This window comes from Mytilus galloprovincialis, chromosome 10, assembly GCF_965363235.1.
Source record: "Mytilus galloprovincialis chromosome 10, xbMytGall1.hap1.1, whole genome shotgun sequence".
Lineage (NCBI taxonomy): Eukaryota > Metazoa > Mollusca > Bivalvia > Mytilida > Mytilidae > Mytilus > Mytilus galloprovincialis.
The window spans coordinates 1,724,091-1,750,654 of record NC_134847.1 but is presented as its reverse complement, the minus strand read 5'-3'; the positions used below and the strand labels follow the sequence as shown (position 1 = coordinate 1,750,654).

Genomic DNA, 26,564 nt, shown 5'->3' with positions numbered 1-26,564 from the left:
ATGTAATATTTTATCCTTTGAGAAGGAAATTTTCTTATAGCATTGGATAAAATATTATATAAGGAAAGTTCCCAATGGAACTTTTGTTATATGCTAAAAGTTCTTAAGAACAAATATTATGGGGGAACTTATATTCTGTCACATCTTGTATGGACAAAACTGTCCACAGTACAAATCTGCTTTAAATTGACTCTAGATAGCAAAGGCAAGACATAATCTAGTCTATAACCAGATTAAGAGAATATGTTAGTTAACAAAGATAAAGGATTTCAGCCAAGTTAATAACTTGCTGATTTTGGTTTGTTAAATTTATTCGAAAAATACCTGTATGGTCAAAATACTCGTATGGTCCGGTCCGTTAATAACCAAACGATCAGCATATATACCATATGGTCATGACCATACGTGTACCGGTTCCAAATACCCATATGGTCCGGAACAGATATACAATTCATTGGTTAAGGTAGTTAAACACCTCCATAACTCAGTCCTTAGAATAGGAACTTAGATGTCACCAGTGTTTAATTGTCAATGAATCGTCAATGAGACAACTGTCCCGGCACCACATACCAAAGTAGGATGGTATAAACAACTAAAGGGCACTCAATGAAAAGCATCCAACAATGAGCAAAGTCAATACTGTATGCTACTGAGAATTGCAACAGTCTTATTCATTTAGCCTTAAATAATAAACGTCAAAAAAATGGACAGACATCACCCAACGAAGTTTATAGCAAGGATTTGTATAGTAATTAAGACTATACAAATCTTTGTTTATAGCAAATAAATATAATTTATATATACAACATGTACAAATAACATTGTCAATTCATAGATACAAAAAAAAATCATTTCAAGTCAGGTCCAAATGACCTGATTAAGGGTCTCAAGAAATAACTCACATCAATTTAAAAATAGACCAACGAAAAATTTTAATGTGCAGTGAATACACTGATCAGGGGCGGATCCAGTCATTTAAAAAAGGGGGGTTCCCAACCCAGAACTGTATGTCCCCATTGAAATGCACTGATCGTCCAAAAAAGGGGGTCCAACGGTAGTCACTGACTGATACACAGACACAGTCCACATCAGATAAACATATATACAACATGTACAAAGGTCCCATCGAATACTTTCAAAAACGTATTCAAGAGCTCTGTCCGCACGTGACTTAAATGAATATTAATTATGGGACGTTGTATATATTTTTGTTGGTTTTTGGTGATAATTTCAGATCTTGCTTCCAGATGGCGCTGTTAATAAACTTCCTAGTTAAAAATCAAACCTCTTTCTTTTTCTAACTCGCCAATAATTCGTCTTTTCGCTGCGGTAGCACAAAATAAATTAAGCAATCTTGATGATGCGATGATTTCCTATGATAATTGTGTTTAATAGGTAAGATTTAACACATGCAGATACAAAAATACAGTCTCAAATGACAAATGATGGGACTGGCCTAGTCATTTCGAACATACTCTCCTTTAAAATTATTAAATATAATGCATTTCGACTTAATACGCGTTATCATACAGCATTCGTTGTAGAAAATATAGGGTGAACAACATTCAAATGAAACAACAGTATAGTAATGAGTAAGATAATTAGAAACAGAAGAAAATAATTTAGTACAGTACATGATGACTACATATAATGTCAGCTATATATCACTTATCCGCTTCCTGTGGATGGTACTAGGTCTATTCGCCCTGAGAACCATCCTGCAAATAGTCTGTTAGCCATGGGTTCAATTTCCCTACCTTTAACATGAGGCAGGCATTTCCTGTAAATGGGGACGAAGTCTGTATGAATTATTTTTTTGTAACTTAAATATTTGTTAAAAAAAGAAACGGAAATACCGTAACGTTTCCGATTTTGGTTCTGTTGTTAGGGATTTTAGTTGTGACGTTATTTAAGTTATGACGTCATATGCAATGTAAACAAAGAAACGCTATCATCAGGTAACGTTTTTTCATATCAAGGAATTATTAAAAATGAAATTGGTATTACGTCTCTTCCTATTTTATACTAGACTGATAAATATATACTTTACTCAAAGTTTCATACAAACGAGACCGGAAAAAGGAAGTACATTGTAAATTTCTGCGCAGATCCGGAAATTCAAAAACACGTCAAAAAAAAAATTGAACGATTTTGAGTTCATTAGTATAATGTAAATATCGGGAAATTTTTCCCGATTTTTTTAAAATTTTTTTTTTTTATTCAATTTTCTACTGTTATTGGGGACTTTGTCCCCATATTAAACAAAAATTAGCAATTAATAAAGGTACATCACAGGGGCTTGTTACAATTGCCGGGTTTACTATCCATACAAACCCCTAAAAAAACACAAGGGAGGAAGCTCATTTGCGACAATGCTTCAAATTATTGCTGTAAAATTTTTCTAAGACTTTCACTTACTTTGTGACCTGGATAAATCTGTTCCCACTTGAATTATCTCTTCAATGACATATATTTATTACCTTAAGTAACCTCTATAACTATTGTAATCCTTAAAACAAACTCGACATTTCTGAAATAGAACGAATCGAGGCCCTATATTTGAAAATGAAAGTACTAAAGCGACACCTACCGGAAAATATATTTTTGGCTCTCTCTGGAGTTTACCACAATATGACGATGAAAGACAGTGTGTACCTAATAATTCCCGCCAATTTTTACATTATTGAAATCTAAAATACAGTAGACTTCCGAAAAACATAACATTTATGGTACCACCGGAGAGTGCCGAAAATATATTTTCCGGTAGGTGTCGCTTTAGTACTTTCATTTTCAGATGTAGGGCCTCATTTTGTTCTATTTCAGAAATGTCGAGTTTGTTTTAAGGATTGCAATAGTTATAGAGGTTACTTAAGGCAATAAATATATGTCATTGAAGAGATAATTCAAGTGGGAACAGATTTATCCAGGTCACAAAGTAAGTGAAAGTCTTAGAAAAATTTTACAGCAATAATTTGAAGCATTGTCGCAAATGAGCTTCCTCCCTTGTGGTTTTTTAGGGGTTCGTATGGATAGTAAACCCTAACTAGAATAATTCAAGCCCTTTCCGTGTCCGATTTTCTCCCACACGAGGGCTTGAACTCCTTGTGATCATTGGCCGCGTCGCCTACTCTCTGTGAGAGAGAGCCAATCAGCGGCGATCAGGATATGAGTCTGCGCAACTCTCTTGAAATTGTCTTACCAAACACGTGTGTTCAATTAACATAAATCCGATAATAATTAATTAACATCAATTAACATCAGTTTACATCATTTATCATCAATTAACATCTGGAACTCTTCCTTCTTTAGCTGCCAATTTAAATCAAAATTCCCATATTGCAAAGCGGTGTGAATTTTCCGGTTGACGGTCTTGATCGAGGAAGACGTTCAGGCGTTAATGTAGCCTTCGTAGATCAGCGGAATATATCGACTGAATTATTCGGGTAAAGTAAACCCGGCAATTGTAACAAGCCCCTGTGGGTACATGTATCGAAAAAACAAAAGGTCTAATATATGTACAATGTATACGAAAACGAGAAACACTGATGAACCACATCAGCAATCATTAAACAACAAGTAATTGACTTAGGACAGGTGCAAACAAATGCAGCTGTTTTAAATGTTTTAACAATGATTAACAGGCAACACACTTCACCCTAACCCATGTAACCTGAAATAAAATGTTACTTTTTATTTAAGTACAGTGTACAACAAAGAAGGTGTACATACTGATATAAATGTTTTTATCACTTTTCAGGAAGTTGTAACATATTATGGCATTTAGAAATAACAATATGGATAACAGTTTAGGAATGGGACAGTAAGTTATTTTTAGAAACATAAAATTCTTCTTTCTATTTTTAAACATTGTGTAATCACCATCATCATGGAGGGTTTGTATTTTATGACACCAACTTCTAGGTAATTGAATTTTTGATAAATTTCTATTGATTTCTGGGTGTAGAACATAAAGTTATTAAATTGTACAAATGTAGTATCAGATGCTAATTGTTTAAACATTCCTATGGGCATGATGGGTTTCCAAAAAAATATCGTTTATATGTACTGCAATTTACATGTTACATATATGTAATACATATTTATGTAGATGTATGTCTGATGCTAGGTTTAATGTTATATTAGAAAAAAGAAAAAAATAGTCTTTAATATTTTCTTGAGCATTTTAATTTGGTAATGCATTTTTTTGAAAAAATAGTGCTATTTTGAAGTTGGTGATATCTAGATCAATATGTATGAAAAATAATCCTTTGTTAATTCAGAAAATTCTTAGTGGAAACCTGGAATACACAGTAAGTATTACACTTAGTTAATAAATACTGTGTAAATCAAATATTAAAAGAAAGACACATTTGTTTTAATACGCACATTGATTGTTGATGTTTATAAATTTACAATTTATTTATGAATGCTTGTAAATTCACAGTATTTTTAACTAAGTTTTCTGATGTTGATTTGTTGTTTTGTTTATATGCCTTCCCTATGCTTATTTCCAGAACATTTGCAGCTTTGGTAAATCATTATCAACATTTCTGTGAATAGTCCAGCCTCCTAAACCATAAAATCAACCATCAAAGCAAACCCTTTTATTTTATCGTAAAATATTATTGGTTGGTTGGTTGCTGAAATATTTCATGTTTTTTTTTTTTCAATTTTCCCTTGATGATTGACAGCTTTTCATATAAGTGCTCATATCCTGTTTTGAAAACAATACAGTGATCTTGACTAAGGAATCTATTTCTAATTCACATTATTCCTTTTGCTGTCTGCATGTGACAACAGCTTCAAAAACGGTGTCAAATATTCACAGTACATTTATTTCAGGAGACCTGGACTGATGATTTGTACAGATCCAGTCATTCCACATGTTCCAGTGTTGTAGTACCATGTTTTTTTTAAATCTGTTTCATTTTTATGTATTTGACTGATGAATGGACACTCAACACTACACTTTATCACTGACAACAGACAATAAACAGAGTTCCATGGTTTACTTCTAAGGATTTTGACTTACAGGATCTGTTAGGGATTGTTGTCATGATTGTACATGGATCTTTGGCAGTATGATCCTTCCATTTCAGTATACAAACATTAATGTTATTTGTATTTACAAAATCATGTTGATCAAGTTTGTTAATGTTTTGGCCTTATATCACATAAGGCCATAAAAAAGAATAGGTTTGTTTGCCCAAACCCTACCTACCCAGAAAAGAAGCTGCCTACTCAAATTCTTTTATTGTCCTGATTTTTTTTCTTCCAGAAAGGCATGAAGACTAATAAACACCCCATACTTGAAAAAAAAGAAAAAGAAAATGCCTACCTACCTACCCACTGTCTCAACCTTTGGGTAGGGTTTGGGCAAACCAAAATATTTTTAATTGTGGCCTAATAACTTTATTAGTGCTACAGTATGCTTGAGGAGATTAAACAAAAATGACCACATAAGTGTATGCTAGTGATTTATCCCTGGATGATGATGATTGGGAGTGATTCACAGTGAAATATTCCAATGTACTACACTTTTTGTACCCTGCACAAATTTATAATAGAGTAGTGAATCTGAGTCATTTCCTCAAGAGCAACACCTGCAAGAATACATGGAATATAATTCTAAATGAATTATCCTGACAACTTTAGGTGTCATCCTTGAACACAATTGTTACGCTGTTGTCTTTTACTGTATAAGTTATAGGTTTTTGCTCATTTTTGAAGTCAAGCGACCCACTGTATGTAAATATTTGTCCTCTGCATAGCTACTTTATATTGTTTTTTAATGTTCTTGCATGATTTTAATGGCAATGAAACCCAAGCAATGTTGTTCAACAGTTGGTGATTTTGGAAAATTTGATGTCTGTTTACCTTTTCAGGAAAACATTTAAACACTATAAAACTATATATACCTGTACTGCATTCAAGATATTATTGATTCTTTTTAAATTCAAAACAGATCAGCTGTTCAATTGTGGTTTTCACCATTTGTTCTTCAAATAAAATTAATTAATTTTCATTATTTTATCATATGTATATACAGTGTACTTATGCATAACAAACCCCTCATGTAATCAATTTCTCCTACTTGTGAGGGGCTGAATTCCTTACACATCAAAACTTTTCAAGAAACCTGAATTTTGATTGGTGCCCTACGGCAAAAGTGACCAATCAACAGTCAGTTCTAATTTATCAAGATAGGTAAATCATTAGTTTATTTTGAATGGTCATGATGGTCGATGGCAATTTTTCATTGTAAATGCATTTAGGCATTAATGTTCATGTAGAGTTGGAAAATATAACCGCTAAATTATTTAGGTCAAAAGCATAATAAATGATTTTTTTTTAATTTAAAGGGTCATTTGGTCATGAAGTCAGCACATGCCCAAAATTTCCCAGCCTGATTGCAATGATTAGTTACAGTAATATTGTAGATTAATCCCAATTGTAATAAGTCCCTTAGTCATGGTAGTAGTTCGATGTAAAAATTAAACATTTTTCTTTTCAGATATGGCGGGCAAAACAGGAAAACCCCAGGAGAACTGTCACCAGGATCAAAGAGACATGAGAGAAACATGGGACTAGGAATTGTGGGTCTACAACCCCCACAACCTCCCCCACCTAACCAACCACCTCCCTCAATGCAGCCTCCATCACAAGCTGTTCAGCCTCCAAAACCACGCAAAACTGTATGTAACACAAGTACAGCTAGCTTTTGTACAAAAACTATGTAACACTAGTAGAGCTAGCATTTGTACCAAACCATAATACATGTACTACATTTTATTTCAAGAGTATTTTTATTTGTCTTGTTTGTGTAAAAAACTCCCTTGAAGCTTGCATTGACATGGGTATTTTGGTCTCAAATGACCTTATATCTGTTCCTCAATTTCACTGATGTTAACCAAAATATATATGGAGACTATGTCAACATGTCATTTGCACTTAATACATAACAGGTCAAATGTAGATTTATTTGTATGCGTAAAAATCCATTTGTCTTACAAATATATGAATATACGGTGATGGTAATATGACAACGAGACAGCACCCAATTAACCAACAAACATCTCAAGGTCAATAATTGATAAGGATCTCTTGAATACAATGTATAGTCAAGCTCTGAAATCAAGCAGAAATTTGTGAATAAATTGACCAGAATTTTTTTATAAATTTAGATTCAATCAAGGCAACAGATATTTCTCCACTCAAGACAGTTAATTTTAATATTTAAAGGGCATGAAGGGTGAGGCTATATTTTGAGTTAACGATTAAAACCTGTTATTTTATTTTTATATTTAGGGTTTATTTGGGGAGGACGAGGACAATGAAACCAGTATGTATTTCCCACAGTCATCATTCAGAACCGATAGAGATGTAAGTTTACAGTCAAACCTTTCTGTCTGAACTTTTACAAGTTTACAGTCAAACCTCTCAGTCTTTCAGACTCAGTGTTTATAGACAAACATGTTGAAATATCTTCTTCAAATTTTAAAACATGGTTCCTGTCAAACAATCTAACAATCATCCACAGAAAATCCTATACTGACAGATACTTTGTAGATATTCGTCAAAATCATATTTTGTCTCACAGAAATCAGGTTTATAATATATATGAAGGAATGTCACCAGGGCAAATGGAATCAGCCATTTACTATAACGTTTAATAGCTGAGTCACCACTTCTATATATAACCAGAACATATTTGACTTTACAGATGATGTCATCAGGTTCCCCGTCTCAATTATCAGGTGGATTTGGAAATAGTAACTTTTATTCTCAAGGTAAGAAATTGTTCTCAAAGATAATTGGTTAATTTTATGGTACTGTAAATTCAGATTTTATTTTTATAGTATTAATTGCTACATGTTATGTTTGTTAAAATAAAAAATTGCACACTTAATTTTGAATATCTTATTTGTATAAAATATTTGATGAAATTGTAATAACCAATCTCACTTTCATATCTGACTGTCTTTGAAATTCAGAAGTAAATATAGAGATGCATATCACTTTTAGTATTTATAGGTAGGGTCATCTTTAAATTGAATATCTTTGTACATTTTGTTATAGGTCTCAGCAATTTTACAATGCCACAACAGAGAGGTATAACAGGGCCCCAGTTCAGAGGTACAAGTCAGGGTCATGTGACACCTACCAGCATGCATCTACCTTTAAATTTACAGCAAGCTCCACAACAGCCATCACCAAACAGGTGAGATAAAATATACATGATATATTACTTTATTGTTACAGAGCACAATAGAATTACAAATAAAGGTGCCAATAATCATAACTAAACATACATTTTGACAGACAAAGAAATTAATAATTAAAGAAACAAGATTTGATTAATTAGATGACTTGAAAATAATATCACTTTAATATAATTTACATTTATAAATATCATTTTCATGTACTACTTTTCTTTCTTGTGTATGAGCTTCCTATATTAGGAACACCCCATTACTTGGTACTACATGGTTTCCTTTATTTTTGTAGATTGAGGAATTCTTGCATTTTCAGGGATATTTGATTTTGATGTTTTTCCAAACATTTTTTTGCATTTTTTGCATACTTTCCTATTGTAAATTATAATGTGTTATACATTGGAATTCAGGGTTCCCTGGAAACCTAGTATTCCTTGAAAAAAGATTTCCAATGAATTACAATGAATCCACAGTATTTCTGTAAAAGCTGTAATGATGTTTGACAAGTTGTCTATCTTCAACAAAAACTTTTTCAACATGTAGCTCAACAAAAAAGTAAAAGAAATTGCAAACAATTTTACAAATTATCTACAGTATGTATTTTATTTCATCTTTTTCTGTAGAAACATAATATCAGCCATCGGAGGACAAAGAAGTGTGATGAACCAAAACAATATGTCTAAAATACAGAACCGACCAATAGGCTCTGGTATGCCCAGGTTAGTCAATTTGTTAGTTATAAAAGCTCAGAGAGCTTATGTTTAAAATTGAGAAAGGAAATGGGGAATGTGTCAAAGCGACAACAAACTGACCATATAGGAAACAACAGCCAAAGGCCACCAATGGGTCTTCAATGTAGCAAGAAACCACTGCACCCGTAAGCATCCTTCAGCTGGCCCCTTAAAAAATATGTGTACTAGTACAGTGATTATGGACGTCATACTAAACTCCAAATTATACACAAGAAACTAAAATTAAAAATCATACAAGACTAACAAAGGCCAGAGGCTCCTGACTTGGGACAGGCGAAAAATTGCGGCGGGGTTAAACATGATTATGAGATTTCAACCCTCCTCCTATACCTCTAGACAATGTAGAAAAGTAAACGTCATTCAGTTAATGTACTACTCACTTCAATGCATTTGAATGAAGACATATAGTTGGAAACCCACCCCCTTTATCCTTATTGAGACCCCATTGATTAAAGGTGTATTTTTTTTTCTTTAATATGAAAAAAATCTATAAAGTGATTTAACAACTTTAAAGTTGGGGCTTATAATTTTAGGTAATTATCAGTCCTAGTTTAAGTTCAAATTTATTGTCTTTTGTATATTTGTTTTGTCAAGAGTCAGATGTAATGTAATTACTAATATAAGCATTACTTTGAAATAAGATTAAGAAATAGATGTTGAAAAATTAATTATGTATTGCATTATTTTCAGTTCAAGTACACCAATATCAAATATGAACAATATGAACAACAGTTTTATATTTGGACAGAGTAGTCGACAAAGTAAGTGCTTAGATTGGTAGCAATCTATTATTTTATGAAATCCAGTTTTAAATAGTCAACTTATGGTGGGTTTTTTCGCACACTTAAAACACTGAAGCTACAATAACAATCCACCATTTGATAAAGGTGAAAATTGAAGGTCACTGATGATCTAGGAGGTAATTTAGTATAAAAATTGAAATATTTGTTGAGATATGAGCTACAGATTAAAATTGGAGCAGTCATCAATGCATCTAAAATTGAGAATGGAAATCGGGAATGTGTCAAAGAGACAACAACCCAACCATAGAAAAAACAACAGCAGATATGTTTAGATTATCATGTTTTCTACACATTGATATCGCAAAATATCAGCTCTGAGCTACAATGTGACCCTTTTTGGCAAGCTAAATAAGAAAGACACTATAACACTATTTACACAACAACAAGTAGAGAATGATAGAGAATAATGCTTAGAATTGAAAAGAAGTTATACCTTTTTTGTAACCAGTAGGTAAACAAGACTAAATATCTATGAAAATTAGATATCACCCCAAAAGAGGCCTGGCTTGTGGATCAGCCATTTTAACAAAATGCAACCTAGTAGCATGATAGAAACTTTATAGTCTGCATAACGCTTAGTGTATTTTTTATTTGTAGTATTTGGAAATGATGAGAATCAGCCTGGTTTGGATTTATCTGAGTTCCCAAGTCTTAGTAATCGTGGTTCCCTACCAAATAGCAGTGGTGTGTCATCCATACGTAATTATGGTAAGTAAAGATGATGGTTAGGTAGGATTCAGTTATTTTACAAGTAGGATAAAAGATGAAATTGAATTTGAAATTTCTTGTATGCAAATCAAGGGCAATCAACTAGTTTTAAATTACAGCTCGAATAAAAATAGGAACATAGCATTGAAGGAAAAGTCAAATTAACCATAGATTTCATATAAGTGTCTGATTCTCAGTACTGTAAAGACATAAATCACAAAAAAAATAGTATCTTATGTAAACTTCATCTTTATGGAAAATGAGGTTTAAGTGCACAAAAAACATGATATTAAATCTTAAGGCAAACTTTGCCTATGAAAATCTAAAAATTTAAATCCAAGGAAAATTAACAGTATATTTTTACCTTTGTTTTACACAGTTTTTAGACAGGAATAGATAAATTAAGTAAAAATTCTCCTATTTTTTCTCCCTCCTAAATATTAGTGTTATTGATAACTGTTTGCAATATTTATAGGTATGGTGAGTAAACCTGTGTCGGATCAAACACCAGAATTCCAGATACAACAAGAAGACTTCCCAGCTCTACCAGGTGCTACAAGTAAGTTACTGTAAATGCACAAACTTTGGCCATGTTTTTTGTTGATCCTTCAACTTTTTTCGATCCTACTTTCTGTGTTCACCTGTCTTGTCTTAATCGGCTTCCACAACTATTCACTCTGTGGTTAAAGTTTTTGAAATTTTAATAACTTTCTTAAGCTATACTAGATTTTTACCAAACTTGGACAGAAGCTTCTTACAATAAAAAGATAGTATCAAGAGGAATATTTTCTATTAATTTTATACTCATTTTTGTTGAGTCTGTGATTACCGGCAAAAGTAGGCCATGTCTTAATTATTGTGGAATGACAACAAGATTGGGTTCACAAAATAAAAACTTGTGTTGTAAATTTTGATAGCAGGTTTGGAATAATGCATTTCTGGATTTAAAAAAAAATGATTAATCTGACATTTATTTCTAATGTTTGACAAGCACAACAATAAATACAGACAAAAATATATGAATTTACAGTAGTTTTGTATTCTTAACATTACAATATGAAAAATCATCTAAACAAGTAATTAACCAGATGCTCCGCAGGGCGTAGCTTTATACGACCGCAGAGGTTGAACCCTGAACGGTTAGGGCAAGTATGGACACAACATTCAAGCTGGATTCAGCTCTAAATTTGGATTGTGATTAAATAGTTGACACAGCATAGGTTTCTGACACAGAATGAATGTGTTCTAATGAACTTAAAATTTTTGTTTCTCTTAGAGCAATTCACTATGCTGTTGAATATTAATCCTCTCAAAAAAATGTTTGAAGAAATTTTCTTTTTTATTTATGAAATTTCAAATGAGAAAAATTGAACCCAATTTTTTTAATCACATCCCCCTTTCCCTTATTCCAAAACTAATCTCAATTAAAATTTCTAATGGAGTTTGCAACAATAACTACTCATTTAAATACATCATAAAATATTAAGATGTAAAAAAACTGCTTGTTATCACTGAATGGTAAAGATTATTTTAATTTATCAGTTGGTAGTAAAAAGTGAATATACATTGTATATTGTATATAACAAAGATTTAAGTTGATTCTGGACAAAGAAAGATAACTCCAATTAAAAAAATATCTTGCTATTGCACAATATTTTGCAATTAGATATTTCTTGCTTACTATTCTGGACAAAGAAAGATAACTCTAATTAAAAAAAAATTTGATATTTCACAATATTGTGCAATTAGATATTTCTTGCCATTGCGCAATACTGTGCAATTGAAAAGACTTGCTATTGCACAATACTTAATATAATAATTTTAGATCCTGATTTGGACCAACTTGAAAACTGGGCCCATAATAAAAAATCTAAGTACATTTTTGGATTCAGCATATCAAAGAACTTCAAGATTTCAATTTTTGTTAAAATCAGACTAAGTTTAATTTTGGACCCTTTGGACTTTAGTGTAGACCAATTTGAAAACAGGACCAAAAATGAAGAATCTACATACACAGTTGGATTTGGTATATCAAAGAACCCCATTTATTCAATTTTTGATGAAATCAAACAAAGTTTAATTTTGGACCCCGATTTGGACCAACTTGAAAACTGGGCCAATAATCAAGAATCTAAGTACATTTATAGATTCAGCATATCAAAGAACCTAACTGATTCATTTTTTGTCAAAATCAAACTAAGTTTAATTTTGGACCCTTTGGACCTTAATGTAGACCAATTTGAAAACGGGACCAAAAGTTAAGAATCTACATACACAGTCATGACAGTTAGATTCAGCATATCAAAGAACCCCAATTATTCAATTTTGATGAAATCAAACAAAAGTTTAATTTTGGACCCTTTGGGCCCCTTATTATGTTGGGACCAAAACTCCCAAAATCAAACCCAACCTTTCTTTTATGGTCATAAACCTTGTGTTTAAATTTCATAGATTTCTATTTACTTATACTAACGTTATGGTGCGAAAACCAAGAAAAATGCTTATTTGGGTCCCTTTTTGGCCCCTAATTCCTAAACTGTTGGGACCTAAACTCCCAAAATCAATACCAACCTTCCTTTTGTAGTCATTAACATTGTGTTTAAATTTCATTGATTTCTATTTACTTAAACTAATGTTATTGTGCGAAAACCAAGAATAATGCTTATTTGGGCCCTTTTTTGGCCCCTAATTCCTAAACTGTTGAGACCAAAACTCCCAAAATCAATCCCAACCGTTCTTTTGTGGTCATAAACCTTGTGTCAAAATTTCATAGATTTCTATTAACTTAAACTAAAGTTATAGTGCGAAAACCAAGAAAATGCTTATTTGGGCCCTTTTTGGCCCCTAATTCCTAAAATGTTGGGACCAAAACTCCCAAAATCAATACCAACCTTCCTTTTGTGGTCATAAACCTTGTGTTAAAATTTCATAGATTTCCATTCACTTTTACTAAAGTTAGAGTGCGAAAACTAAAAGTATTCGGACGCCAGACGACGACGACGACGACGACGACGACGACGACGACGACGCCGACGCCAACGTGATAGCAATATACGACGAAAATTTTTTCAAAATTTGCGGTCGTATAAAAAGCATTAGATATAAAGAACTGGATGATCGAAAATTGAAAATATAATTTATTTTGATTATTATGAAGATTTAGAATTAAGAATTTCTGTTTATGTACATTTCTCTATGAGGACTTTTTATGAAGGTAAATATAAAACAATGTTTGTGCATAAAGATCGTGCAAATTACTGGTTTATATTGTCATTGTCATGTGGCATTTAGTTGGGCATAAAAGTAATAAGAAGAATTGGATTGTGCAGTAGTATTGAATCCCCCAAATACAGTTTCCGATATTTATGAATGTAATCATATATCAGTAGAAACTTAAATTATAAAAGTGTCTATGTGAAATAAGCACTAAAACTTGTGTTCGTACCCAACAATGTAGTTATATGAGCTATAAAAATATGTTTTTAGTATTCCTTAAATTATGTAAGGTATTTTACACCCTCAAAAACAAAACAAAAAACTTACAATCGCAGATCTGAGAGTACTCACAGTTACTTACAGCTAGTTCATGTAGTACAAAGTTAATAACAACTGAGCAAATCCCATACCGCCTAGTCACCTATTAAAGTCCTTGAAATGACAAATGTACACAATATCAAATGAGAAACTTACAGCCCAATTTAATTTTATGTACAAAACAGTGAATGAAACACAAATATGATATACATCAACAAACGAAAACCACTGAATTACATGCTCCTGAACAAATTATGTATGTGTAATTATTTATATAAAAAACCATGCAAACCATTTAATCAGTTATTTTTCTTTTTTTAGATCCACCATCAAGTTCATCAGGTGACGCTACTTGCAAAACGGTAAATTCTAAAAATAGAAATAATGATAGAAATATAATAAAACTTTTATATACTGTAATCATGGTAATAGCAGAAATTTTTGTGGAGTATTAAATTTCATTTATTACGTGCAAAGAATATATCCACGAAATTAAAACCACCACGAAAATTTAATATTTATATAATATCACTTCCATTTATTGGAATCCACGAAATTAAATTCCCATGAAATTTTATTAAGACACAAAAACACGAAATTTTAACCCCACAAAAATTAGTGTTTCTACAGTATTTTATAATTTCCCAAATGATATGGGATGATAATAGTCAGTTTTAGCCCAGTTTCCTAATGTGACAATTCTTGTTACTCCACACAATACTTTGTAGTTTTAAAAATAATCTTGCACAGCAAATAACTTTTGTTAGGTGGTGATTGAAAAAAACAATAAAACAGGGGCTGATATCAGATGCTCTTAAAGGGTAAACATTTTTCTCCACATGTGGCACCTCTTAGTGTCACCACAGTGCTGAAGTGATTGCTGTATGAAGCAGTAGGTCAGATATGCAAAATATTGTCACCAATTAGAAAAAATCTTAAATATCAACTAGATCTATTTTTATCAAATGTTCAGAGTGAAATAAATACATTCTGTAAAAATTAGGTGGGTCTGAAGAGTTTTTCAGTCCTATTCTTCAAAAGAACACTCTATACAAGTCACAAGGATGCTTTAGAATGTCTAACCCCAAATGTCCAGATTTAACTGGGTACAGCACTGAAAAATTATAAACTAAATGCCTTATCCAAATCAAATATGACCTTCGATCTCCACATGTTTCAGATAACAGAGATTTCACTGTATATGATCTTATTTTCTTAATATTGCAGCCTACAAGTTTATCATCAGGGATTGGTGATACAAGTTTACTGAAAGATGGTAAATACCCTGGTGACAAGGCTCCAAAGAGGGGAATTCAGACACATCAAGATGGTAGGTCATAGGTCAACAGGCTTTACTACTATGTAAATGTCATAATTACAGCAAAATGCCTCTTTGTTTTAGAGGGAAAACGTCAAAGTGTATAATAGTTCATTAAGCATGTTTAGTAAAGAGAATTTTTTTAGATTTCAAATAGGGAGGTAATTTTCAAATGTCAATCTGTTTTTCACAAGTTCATGTACAAACAAAAAATACTGGAGTAAAAATAATATAAATACAATGAACTCCTAGAGTGAATTATTTTGTTACCATCTCCTGCTATGTTTATTTATTATTCTTGTTTGGTTACTAGTTTCAAGGATTTTGCAGGTTAATAGAAAAATCTCAGATACTCTTAACATATATACAGATTTATATATTTGGCATAAATTCCCATCTATCATCGGAAGACTGACACATCAGTCCATGGTGAAAGCTAATAATCTTATTATTGTTATACACCTGCTTTAAAAAAAAGTGGGGGTATACTGTTAACCTCTGTCTGTCCTGTCTGTCTGTCCATCCATTCCATGACTATTTTTTATTGTATCTTTCTCAGGAACTACATAACAAGAATTTCTGAAATTTGGTTTTTGGGTTTATTTGAGTCAGCTATACTGTGTGATGTGTTTTCAGATTCAACACCCAGCAACTTCCAGTTAACCGAACACTTACATCTTTTTACATATGACACCCAAGTTGAAAATTTCTGTCACATTTTTCTCAGGAACTACATTACAAGGATTTCTGAAATTTGGTTTCAGGGTTTATATAAGTGGGCCATATCGTGTGGTGTATCTTCAGATTCATCACTCAACAACTTCCTGTTAACCGAACACTGACATATTTTTACATTAGGCCAAAAAAAAAAATAGGTGTGTTTCCTGTTGCATGCCCCAAAAAATCAGGGTCGGTAGGTAGGTATTTTTTATTTTTTTTTTTTTTTTTTTTTTTTTACTGGCCTGCTTCGGTTTTTTTTGTGTATTTTTATAATCAGTTTGTTATTCTTTCAGGTTATTTTCATCAGTTCATTGTATAAAGTATACAAGATATGAATAGTCCATGTTCAAAAGTTGCAGAAGACTTGGCCAGGACTTCCAGCTTATAAAATTTTCAATTTTCAGTTTCTTTCAGACAATTTAGTTCACAGAACTGATGCCAGCTTTTCTACAAATACCAAATATTAATAACATGATAGAGGGATGGGTGAAAATCTTTGAAATTTTGATTATATACTAGCTGTTTAAAAGAAAATCAATTACAAATTGAGTTTTGGGGCTATGGTTGAGCAAATATCAGATATTAAAATTAAATTTAATCCTAAATTGAACGTTTGGCTTCCCTCTTGTATTCGAAAAGACTGTCAGAAGTAAATGCCAAAACATTGTAAACTTGTTATACTGTCAATTTTATTCCTATAAAATTCTGAACAAATTATAAACATCGAAACAACCGAAACATTCAAATAATGTGAGGCAAATATTCTCGTTCCTGTGTGGACACTCATCGATTGTTATTGATAACACACTTTGACTGATGGCCATAGCAGAAGCCATGCCGTTGTTTGACTTCAATCTGTATTACACAAATGCTTACTGTATTAAAATTTTATTTGAAATCAAACGTTTAAAAGATGCCATTCAAAGGCTATACTAAACAAAAACCGTTTCCGGAAAAAAACGAAAAAAATCCGAATTTTTTTTTTTTTTTTTTTTCCGGGAAAAAAAAGTTAGGGTCGGCGCCAAAAAATTAGGGTCGGTCGGGCGACCGGAAACACACCTATTTTTTTTTTTGGCCTTATTGAAATTATCAACTTGTGTCCCGAATACATCAGTGAGCAGTAGCTCACAGTTTCACTCGTTTTGGCTGAGAGATTTTAGCTGGCCTGATATGAGATAGACCATGTATTAGGCAGTTTATCTTGTGACCTTTATCAGCTGGAGCACCTGATTTCAGTTAGGTCAAACCGCTGTTGTTTTGACAAATGCCATTTATCTTTAGTTTAACTACATATGCAGTACTAAATATTGCTGTGCTTTGTACATGATAAATCCTAATACAAGGCAAATCATATCTTTTATATGGAATGTATAGAATGCTTTCTTAAAGGTGACCAAAAATAGTTTTAGGGTTGGGAACCACACATACTATTGTACTTTGCCTAATGATCTTTACATTTTACTAACCGTTAATTTCAGGTACTGTGTCCAATATTCCCAATGGTATGGTAAATGACCAGTTTGGTATTGTCGGGTTGCTGACATTCATCAGAGCTGCTGAGAACGACCCAAACCTGGTGGCCTTAGCTCCTGGAATAGATCTGACAACTTTAGGCCTAAATCTGAACTCACCTGAGTAAGTGTTTGATAATGTCATACGAGTAAGTAATAAAAAAAAAGTGAGTTTGAACCCCGCTCGTGCAGGTGCACTCAACTACAATCTTAATTGACTAGGATTGTCAGTTTTCCTATTGAAGGGCAATGTTTTTTTCTAGGGACTCCGGCTTCCTCCACCAATAAAAACTGGCCGCCAAGAAATAGCCCAAATGCGGTGCTTAAAAGTGGCGTAAAAACACCAAAAATCAATAAAAAAATAAATCAAAAGAGTAATTAAAGTAAGTGGTTTGTAATGAAGTGAGAATATTTGGCACCAGAGGTATTTAGTATCATAAAGAATTTACATAGGTGCTGTTTTTATGTTTCTTTCGATTTTCCTTAATGATTTAGTTATTTGGAATTAAAGAAGAATCTTGGTATATGTCAATTAGCATCTAAATGGCAGAATTTAAATCTTTTTTATTTGTTTTCAGAGATATGAAATCTAAACTTTTAACTAACTTATGTTCTACAGTTTATCACAGATAAAAAGCGTTTTGTGAAAGTTACAAAAACATTCAAACAGACTATGAAAAGAAGTATTGGAACAAGAGACCTGAAACACAGGTAGAAACGCTGCCGAAGCATAAGTCACTATTTTTTGTCATATTTTTTCTTATACACCACCTTTGAAATGAAAGTGAAAGTAGAAACATTTAAGTTATCTCCCTTTGTCAGAAAAAATCTACAACAGGGATCAAATACAGGTATAAATAAATATCTTACTTACTAATTGCTGTTGGTGTTTACAGAAATTTATACAGTACTTTCCAGTCGCCATGGAAAGATTTGCCGTGTCGCCCACAGGATATAGGTTAGCATAATGTACAACATAAAAATAACTCGTCTTTATTTGTATGGTGTTCATCTGTTTATATATTTGAATTCTTTTGTATAGGGTACACAAGTAAGAAGAAAAATGACCTATGAATAATATATATTTTGGTTGGAAAATGGGGAATTTGATTTGAAAATGGACCAAAAAAATTTAGATTATATAAACAGATGTTTTACATTAAGAATGAAATGTGAATCATTAGACACAATGATTCACATTTCTACTAATATATAGTAAGATTGTCACTGTTGCTGTTCTATCTCATGTTTCACAATACAGAACAATTGAAATAAAAAAAATGAAAAGAAAAAGAAACATTTGAAATGAACAGTATACATGACAAATATATTTAACAAAGGTTCTCCAATAAATGTATCATCTTCAATTGAATACAGTGCAAATTGTGAAATCTAAAAATTAAGGTGTCATAAAAAGGAAAAAAAACATCATCAAAAATTGTAAGACTATATCAGTTTGAAAATAGAACTATCAAACAAAGAAACAAATAGGAATTTACATTCTCATTAGATAATTTTAAATCTTAGGCAGATATTGGACACTGTGCATTGATTGAATCAATGAATATGTTTTGGAGAATCTTTACCAAAATGTGAAATTGTATATAAAGGAATAGTTTGTAAAATGCTGATTGGTTTTCTTCAGAAACCTGTACAGTACTTTTCAGTCACCTTGGGCCGATTCACCATGCAGACCTCAAGATATAGGTCAGCTTTTATCAAGTGTTTGCTGTGCTTACTGGCTTATATATCACATGAGTGTGATCATTGCATGGTTATATAATCGCATTGTTTCATCAACTTTGAACCAAAAATAAATGTCGTTCTCAGGGGAGGTAATTCTGTGTCCTAGAATAACTGTTCACAACTGTAAGTGTAGTTGACATTAAATTTATACCTGGATTTTAGTGACCGAGTTGCACAATGTGAACCACATCTTCTTATTTTACAAACTGTCCAGTACTGTGGATTTATTCTTATTTGGTGGATATCAATTGATTATGTGGATAAGAATGACAATTTTTTATAGGGATAATTGCAGACTTTTGCAAAACTACAACTTTGAATATCCACAAAAATGACAGTTTTCCTCAATCCACAAAAAATTGGTACCTACAAAAATAAATGAATCCACAGTACCAGGACTTCATAATGATAATCAATCCAGAAAGTACTATCTTTGATAGTCCAGTTAAAAGTAAAAAAAATGTTTCATTGAACTATGTTTAATGGTAGTCCATCTTAATTATTTGTCATAAACTTGATACTAGTTGTGAACAGTTATACTGGAAAAGAAAATGACTATAACTGAGAGAGACGTTCAAATTTTTGGTTCATTGTGGTATGTTTGTTAAGGCCATTCTAGAAACAATTTTTGTTTGCCATGGTTTAAGTGATAATAATTTTGGATAGCTTCTAAAATATGGAATAAAAAAAGAATAATGTGAAATGTTTATTTTGTTAGCTTTAGCTTGATTGATTTAAGTTTTGGACTATCTAATAAAAAAATCCAAAATAAGATATTTGTTTAAATTGTCCAAAAAATTGTGTGGAGATACAGGCTTTAAAATCATCAATTTGTTGGCTAGTTTTTTTGTGGCAGAAAATGGCAAACAAAAAATATTCTATTGTTGGCCTCACAGCTTTTTTTTGTTGCAGTTAAAAGTTGTGTTCACATTTTTTTTCTCACAAAAAATACATTAGAATTGAAAAAAAGGGGAAAAAAAGAAAAAGAAAGAGCAGATAATTCGTTTTAAAAAAGAAACTTTTATTACTTAGACAGTTAGATGCCTTTGTCCCTGAAAAAGATAAAGGATAGGGTTTTTTTGTGTAGATTTTTTGAATTTTACTGATTTTTCTTTTAACCTCCAATTAATATAGTCATAAATTCATAATTCATAACATCAGTCTAACATGTCATATATAAAATATAATATGTATAAAGTAGTAGTTATCTCCCTTTGCTTACAAATAGTTAATAGTTATCTCCCCTGCCTTTTCTTTGTACCATCAAAGCTATCATTTCGCTGGCCAATACATAGGCATTTTTTCATAAATAGAAATAATATGAATTTCACATTAACTTTTTCATTAGAGCTAATATTTTGATCTGTTAAAAGTCATCGATAATAACATAAATGCAAACTACACTACACCTCAGGTGAATTTTGTCATCTCTACCAGTCCACTGATAGTGAACACAAATTGGATAAAATTCCTTCATCAAATTAAAAATTTAATTCAAACTTCACTACACCTCAGGTGAAATTTGTCATCTCTACCTGTCCGCAGTGGTAGTAGACACAAATTAGATAAAGCTCTCAAGATGGTCTACTCTGCATCCAACCTATGGACTGGAAATGCCATTATTTTACTTCCATTATAAAATGGAGGATATAATACTTTGAAAAATTAGTTAAATATTTTTACAATATCTAAAGTAAAAGTATCTGCATTTGTTAGGTTAGAATGACAAAATCCACATGAGGTGCGATAAATGACATAGATTTAACAGTTAACTCTAATAAATGTGAACTCCAGGAGAAATTTAATTAATATGAATATAGGCATAGTTTTTAAATATAATGATTTGAAAGAGAAAATTTACACTTTTTTGGGGACAGGATTCAATTGTTTATGAGAGCAAAATTTGCCTATGTTTTTCTACAATACTCTTTGTTAGGCCATATTGATATCAGTTTGAAATGAATTAACCTCCCAACCTTATCTCTTACAACAAACAGTAAATTGGGGGATCAATTTATTTTTGCTTTGAATTAAAGTCAAACATTTTTCCGTTTTAAATCTTAATTGGTACTCTGTGGGCAAAAAATTGTATGAAATATTTTTTCATTATTCTGACATTCTGACATGTAAAATCTTTAATAATTTTTTAATAACCTGAATATATTTCTGAAAGTTTCAAGAATCTTTCAATTATTGCCCCCTATATGTTATATATTTTTACCATTGTAGCACAAAGACGCAATGTGACACCTAATTTAATTTCTCATTTATAAAGTGGGAGACATTTGGCTACTGGGCAGCAATTTTGTTTAACTTTTAGAGTCTGGAATCTTAAATCAAACATATATTTTTGAACCCCTGAGTAGAAAGCATGTGATAATGAGCCATTAAGCATCTCAAACTCCTGATTTCCTCTTGATAAACTGCCTGGAAATATTTTTAAAACACTGTTTTATCATTACAAATTGCCAATTATGAATACGCTCTTCACATTTTGGTCTGTCATATCAAAACCAATCAAATTTTTGCTATGTTTTAATTTTTAATAATATTCAAAAGTGCGATATGGGAACCGCCACAAAAAATATTTGCATTTTATACCTACAAATCAATAAATTTTGTGTCAAAGTTCAAGGACCTGTGTTAAGCTTTGGATTATTAAATATAACTTAAGATTTATTTCTTTTGTCACCATTAGAACAGCATTTTGGAGGAAAATATAGCAATCACTTTTCATTAATGTGAATTACTTTGTTTTTTTATGAACAATTGTTTTTTTCTGTATCTGCTTTGATTTTTTATTTAACACACTAAATATTTTTAACAACCTCTTAATTCACATAAACTGTCTACCTTGAGTTGTCTACCTTTGCTAGTTATCAATTAGTAACAGTATAATTTGACTGAATATGGTTGTGTAACTTCTCAACCAATGATGTGTTTTTTTTATAAATGTTAGAAATAAGTGTAAAAATATTGTTATAACATATTACTTTTCATGACATCGTAGTATATTAAGCATGTTCATGGGGTATTTATTTTCATTACAAGGTTGATAACTTCAGACTTTGAGGGAACTATTTTTTATGTCATTGATGACAAATAATTTGTTGCTGTTCAAATTACAGTTAAAATATTTTTCCAAAAAGAGTAACAATGGCAATAATTGCAGGTTACAAATTAAGTTGGTTTGTCTCTTTAATTGATTTATTTGTTAATTAATGGTGTCTCAGGCGTTGCTGTTTCAATCAATGGCAGCTATGCTGTCAACAATGTATTAGTTTGTGATTAGGTCAGATCAAGAAGAACCCCTTGTTGCATGACAATCATATTTGGTTTGCAGTTGTATAAGAACTCACTCATCTCTTACAACAGAAATATTTTGACCTCACCCCTTCAGTAATTGTCTATGGACATTAAACATTTTCTTAGTTCACATTTTAAAATTTGTTATAGAGTCAGTTTAGGTCAATCATATTTGGTAGGCAGTTGAATAAAAACAGGCCTATTGATTTGGAAATGTTTACATAGTTTATTCTTTGACTTTGTAACTTTTGTTGTTTACATGTTAAAGTTTGTGTGAAGACAGAAGGCAAGGTCAAAGGGAATTTCTAATGATCATGATCAGTCAATGATATTTGGTATGCAGTTTTATCATTATTGCCAATTTTTAGTTTCTATAGAAGTTCATTGTTTTGGATTGTTTTGTATAGTTTATATGTTAAAGTATTGCTGTTTTATTTCAATATTTGCCTCATACCCTTAAATAACATAAAGGGGAGACATATATCTGTATCAGCAGTTTAAACTTGAGAAAGTTATGTTAATTTTTTGTAAATTTTTCGTGCAGGTTTTAATTGCATTGGTTATATCCATGTATGAAAATAAAAACCAAAATGAAAATTATCTGCTTTAACAGTAAGTAGACTCATGAATTTTACATACATGATCATCATGATATTGATTCATGCATAAATTTCTCACTTAACACATGTACATACATATGTATTTGTAATTTTTGAACTATAAGATATTTTTATATTAAGAATAAAAATACTGCATGTACACAATTGAATCATTATTAGAAAAAATGAATATCTAGAAAAGTTGTACTAAAATTTATGAAAAAAAAAGATTTTGAACACTGTTTTAATGCATGTGAGATATAAAAAATTGCTATTATGCAAAACAGGGAAATAATCTGTAGATTTACTATGATTCTCTTGTATTTCAGATTTCCATGTTCCAGCTGAATATTTAACCAATATATACATCAGAGACAAGGTAGGACTTCATATATCACAGATAAGGTACACAATTGTATCTGAAATATGTGGTTTAAATTTAAAAGTTAATTGCTCATACAAATAGACATAAGAAGATTTGGTATGCGTGCCAATGAGACAAATCTCCATCAAAGTCACAATTGATAAAAGTAAACAATTATAAGCCAAAGTACAGTCTTCAACACAGTCTTGGCTCACAATTTGTATACATTTAAGAAGGTTTTAAATATGACCCAAAAACTGAATTTTGGAGAAACTTTGTACATTTAAAAGTTGTATAAACTTCTGTGCATGTTTCCTAGCTGAATCTCTTGATCTATATTTTCAAAAAAGTTTCTATTATATCTGTGTTGTTCATAACATGTTGCTTCTGTATACTATTGTAATGACAGAGGTTTATCAGAATGAAGATTATATGTCAACAAATATTCATTATTTGTTTTCTTAAAAAAAAAACAAAAAAAAAACTAACAGTTTATTTAGACGTAATTAAGTTTAATAATCTTTATCAAAATCATTGTGCGTATTCTGAACCAAGTCTTTTGATTTCAGCTAGCACCAATCAAGTTAAACAGATATGGTGAAGATTTATTGTTTTACCTGTTTTATATGAATGGTGGAGATGTTTTACAGTTAGCATCAGCTGCTGAATTGTAAGTACTTTTTATGCTTCCGCTGCAGCAGAGGGGGCATTAAGTTTTACCCTTGTCCATCCTTCCGTACATCCCAAAGTTGGTTTCCCTTCTCTAACTTTAGTTTGCATCAACCAAATGTTATGAAACTTATACTTATTACCACAAAACACAGATCAAGTGTAATTTTGGTGGTGTCACTGTAACCCTTTTAGAGTTGTGCTCCTTTACAAATGGAAAAATTGCTGAGTTTTTTGTTTCAGTTCTCTAACTTAGTTTGCCTCAATCAAATCCTATAAAACTTATACACAATGCTTATTACCACAAAATACAGATCAAGTTTGAATTTTGGTGGTGTCAATTTAACTGTTCTAGAGTTATGCCCCTTTACAAAAGGAAAAATTGCTGAATTTTTTGTTTCTGTTCTCTAACTAAAGTTAGCTTCAACCAAATTGTATGAAACTTTTAGACAATATGTATTACCACAAAACTCAGATCAAGTACAAATTTAGGAAGCATCACTTTTACCATTCAGTTATGTCTCTTTTTAACTTTATCTGATATGCAAAAGGGGGGCGTCATCTGTGTCCCTTTGCACATTCTCCATTTATTGATAAAGTTTTAAAATTAAGAGTAATTTCAAAAGTTTTTTATTAAGATATTCAGTTTACAGTAACAGTTAAATTGCCAACTTAAATGAAATTAAACAGAAATTAGAAACATTCTAGAGTATGGCTAAAAGCTCAATATTTATGGCTAAACAGCAAATTATTGTCATAAATAAACTTTACTTTATTATTTTCTCCAACTTGACTATTTTATTTATAAAAAGTCAATTTTCCTTTGTTTTCCTATTAAAGAATTTCTTATCAAAATTGTAAGATTTTTTTAAGGATAAATTTTATCCTGCTATTATTTGAACATACTAGTAATCAGAATTGTTGTCAAGTATACTTTGAATTTATTATAATTGATGGATACCAATTTTCGTTGATTTTGAGGTTAGAGGGAAACTATGAATTTAAAAATTCCACAAAACACAAGTCTTCCATAAGAACATACCGTATACATGTATATGCAGGCTTTGGCAAACCCCAAAATTAAATATCCACAAAATTGCAAGTTTACATATAACCAGGAAAATTTGTATCCACGAAAAAATACATTAATTCATAGTACATTGTTAGATTATCTAATGAATCTGGGTTTTCAGGTACAGTCGAGACTGGCGGTACCACAAAGAAGAGCGTGTTTGGATCACAAGAGCACCTGGTGTAGATCCCATTCTTAAAACAAGTACATATGAACAGGGAACATATTATGTGTTTGATACAAAATACTGGAGGAAAGTTCATAAGGAGATTTACTTAGAATATGAAAAGTTAGAAGATCGGCCAAACCTGCCACCTACGATGGTTCATTGACAGCTGCCACCAATTGTAATGCATAACTGTTTTAGTATAAATGTGTGTAAAGGTTTAAAGAATGAGAGATTAGTGGTGTGAATGAAAGCTGTTCACAGGAGTTGAATTTAGTTAGATTGGCATGAATGATTGATTTTTCTTCAGTTCATCAAACATCAATTCATTTTAATTTATAACTTTCATTTTAAAACAATTTTCATTAATTAAAGTGCTGTTTTAAAGTTTTTAAGTACTAGTTTAATCATTTATGTTATATTTAACAAAAAAAATCTGTTTTGTTATAAAGTATATTTTTAAAAACTCTGTTTTGTTATTAGGTATATTTAAAAAAAAAAAAGCATTATATTTTTTGTTGGCATTTTATTTTGGAATCTTAGGATTATCTCCCTTGCACCAATTAAATACATATGAATTTAGATGAAAGTTATAACATGCCATTTCTCTTGTGTATGAATGTATGTGTGTTTTATGTACAGTTATCTCCCTTGCACCAATTAAATACATATGAATTTAGATGAAAGTTATAACATGCCATTTCTCTTGTGTATGAATGTATGTGTGTTTTATGTACAGTTATCTCCCTTGCACCAATTAAATACATATGAATTTAGATGAAAGTTGCCATTTCTCTTGTGTATGAATGTATGTGTGTTTTATGTACAGTGCAATGTAGTCAATAAATTCTAATGAAACAAATCTTTGATATAGTGTTTACTTTTACCTGCCATGTATTACACTAAACACTAAAAAAAGAATGGGTCATGAAGTATTGATTTGGTGCAGCTAAGAAAGGGTTAAAAATTAGTATTTCAGATCGAAACGGAGAAAAGAATACAAGACCCATTTACATAAATTATATTTTGACTTGGAGCTGATGAAGTTTTTATAAATTATTTACATAAATTATATTTAGA

At 31.3% G+C, this 26,564-nt stretch overlaps 1 protein-coding gene across 3 annotated transcripts; it reads left to right on the top strand.

Annotated features, from left to right (window-relative positions):
- The first annotated feature begins 1,237 nt into the window (after positions 1-1,237).
- On the top strand, positions 1,238-26,346 carry LOC143049642 (CCR4-NOT transcription complex subunit 2-like). Of its 3 annotated transcripts, none has more exons than XM_076223244.1 (18): positions 1,238-1,395; positions 3,758-3,820; positions 4,281-4,310; positions 6,515-6,695; positions 7,309-7,383; positions 7,724-7,790; positions 8,080-8,221; positions 8,840-8,935; positions 9,659-9,729; positions 10,369-10,479; positions 10,955-11,038; positions 14,335-14,375; positions 15,241-15,343; positions 17,530-17,686; positions 19,208-19,269; positions 23,543-23,592; positions 24,147-24,247; positions 25,440-26,346. In XM_076223244.1, the coding sequence occupies exons 2-18, from the start codon at positions 3,774-3,776 to the stop codon at positions 25,648-25,650; spliced, it is 1,629 nt and encodes a 542-aa protein (XP_076079359.1). In that variant the 5' UTR covers positions 1,238-1,395; positions 3,758-3,773; the 3' UTR covers positions 25,651-26,346. The 3 variants fall into 3 exon arrangements, with proteins under 3 accessions (XP_076079359.1, XP_076079357.1, XP_076079360.1); XM_076223242.1 differs by lacking the exon at positions 19,208-19,269 and adding an exon at positions 18,459-18,520; XM_076223245.1 differs by lacking the exons at positions 4,281-4,310; positions 19,208-19,269 and adding an exon at positions 18,459-18,520.
- Positions 26,347-26,564: the final 218 nt, after the last annotated feature.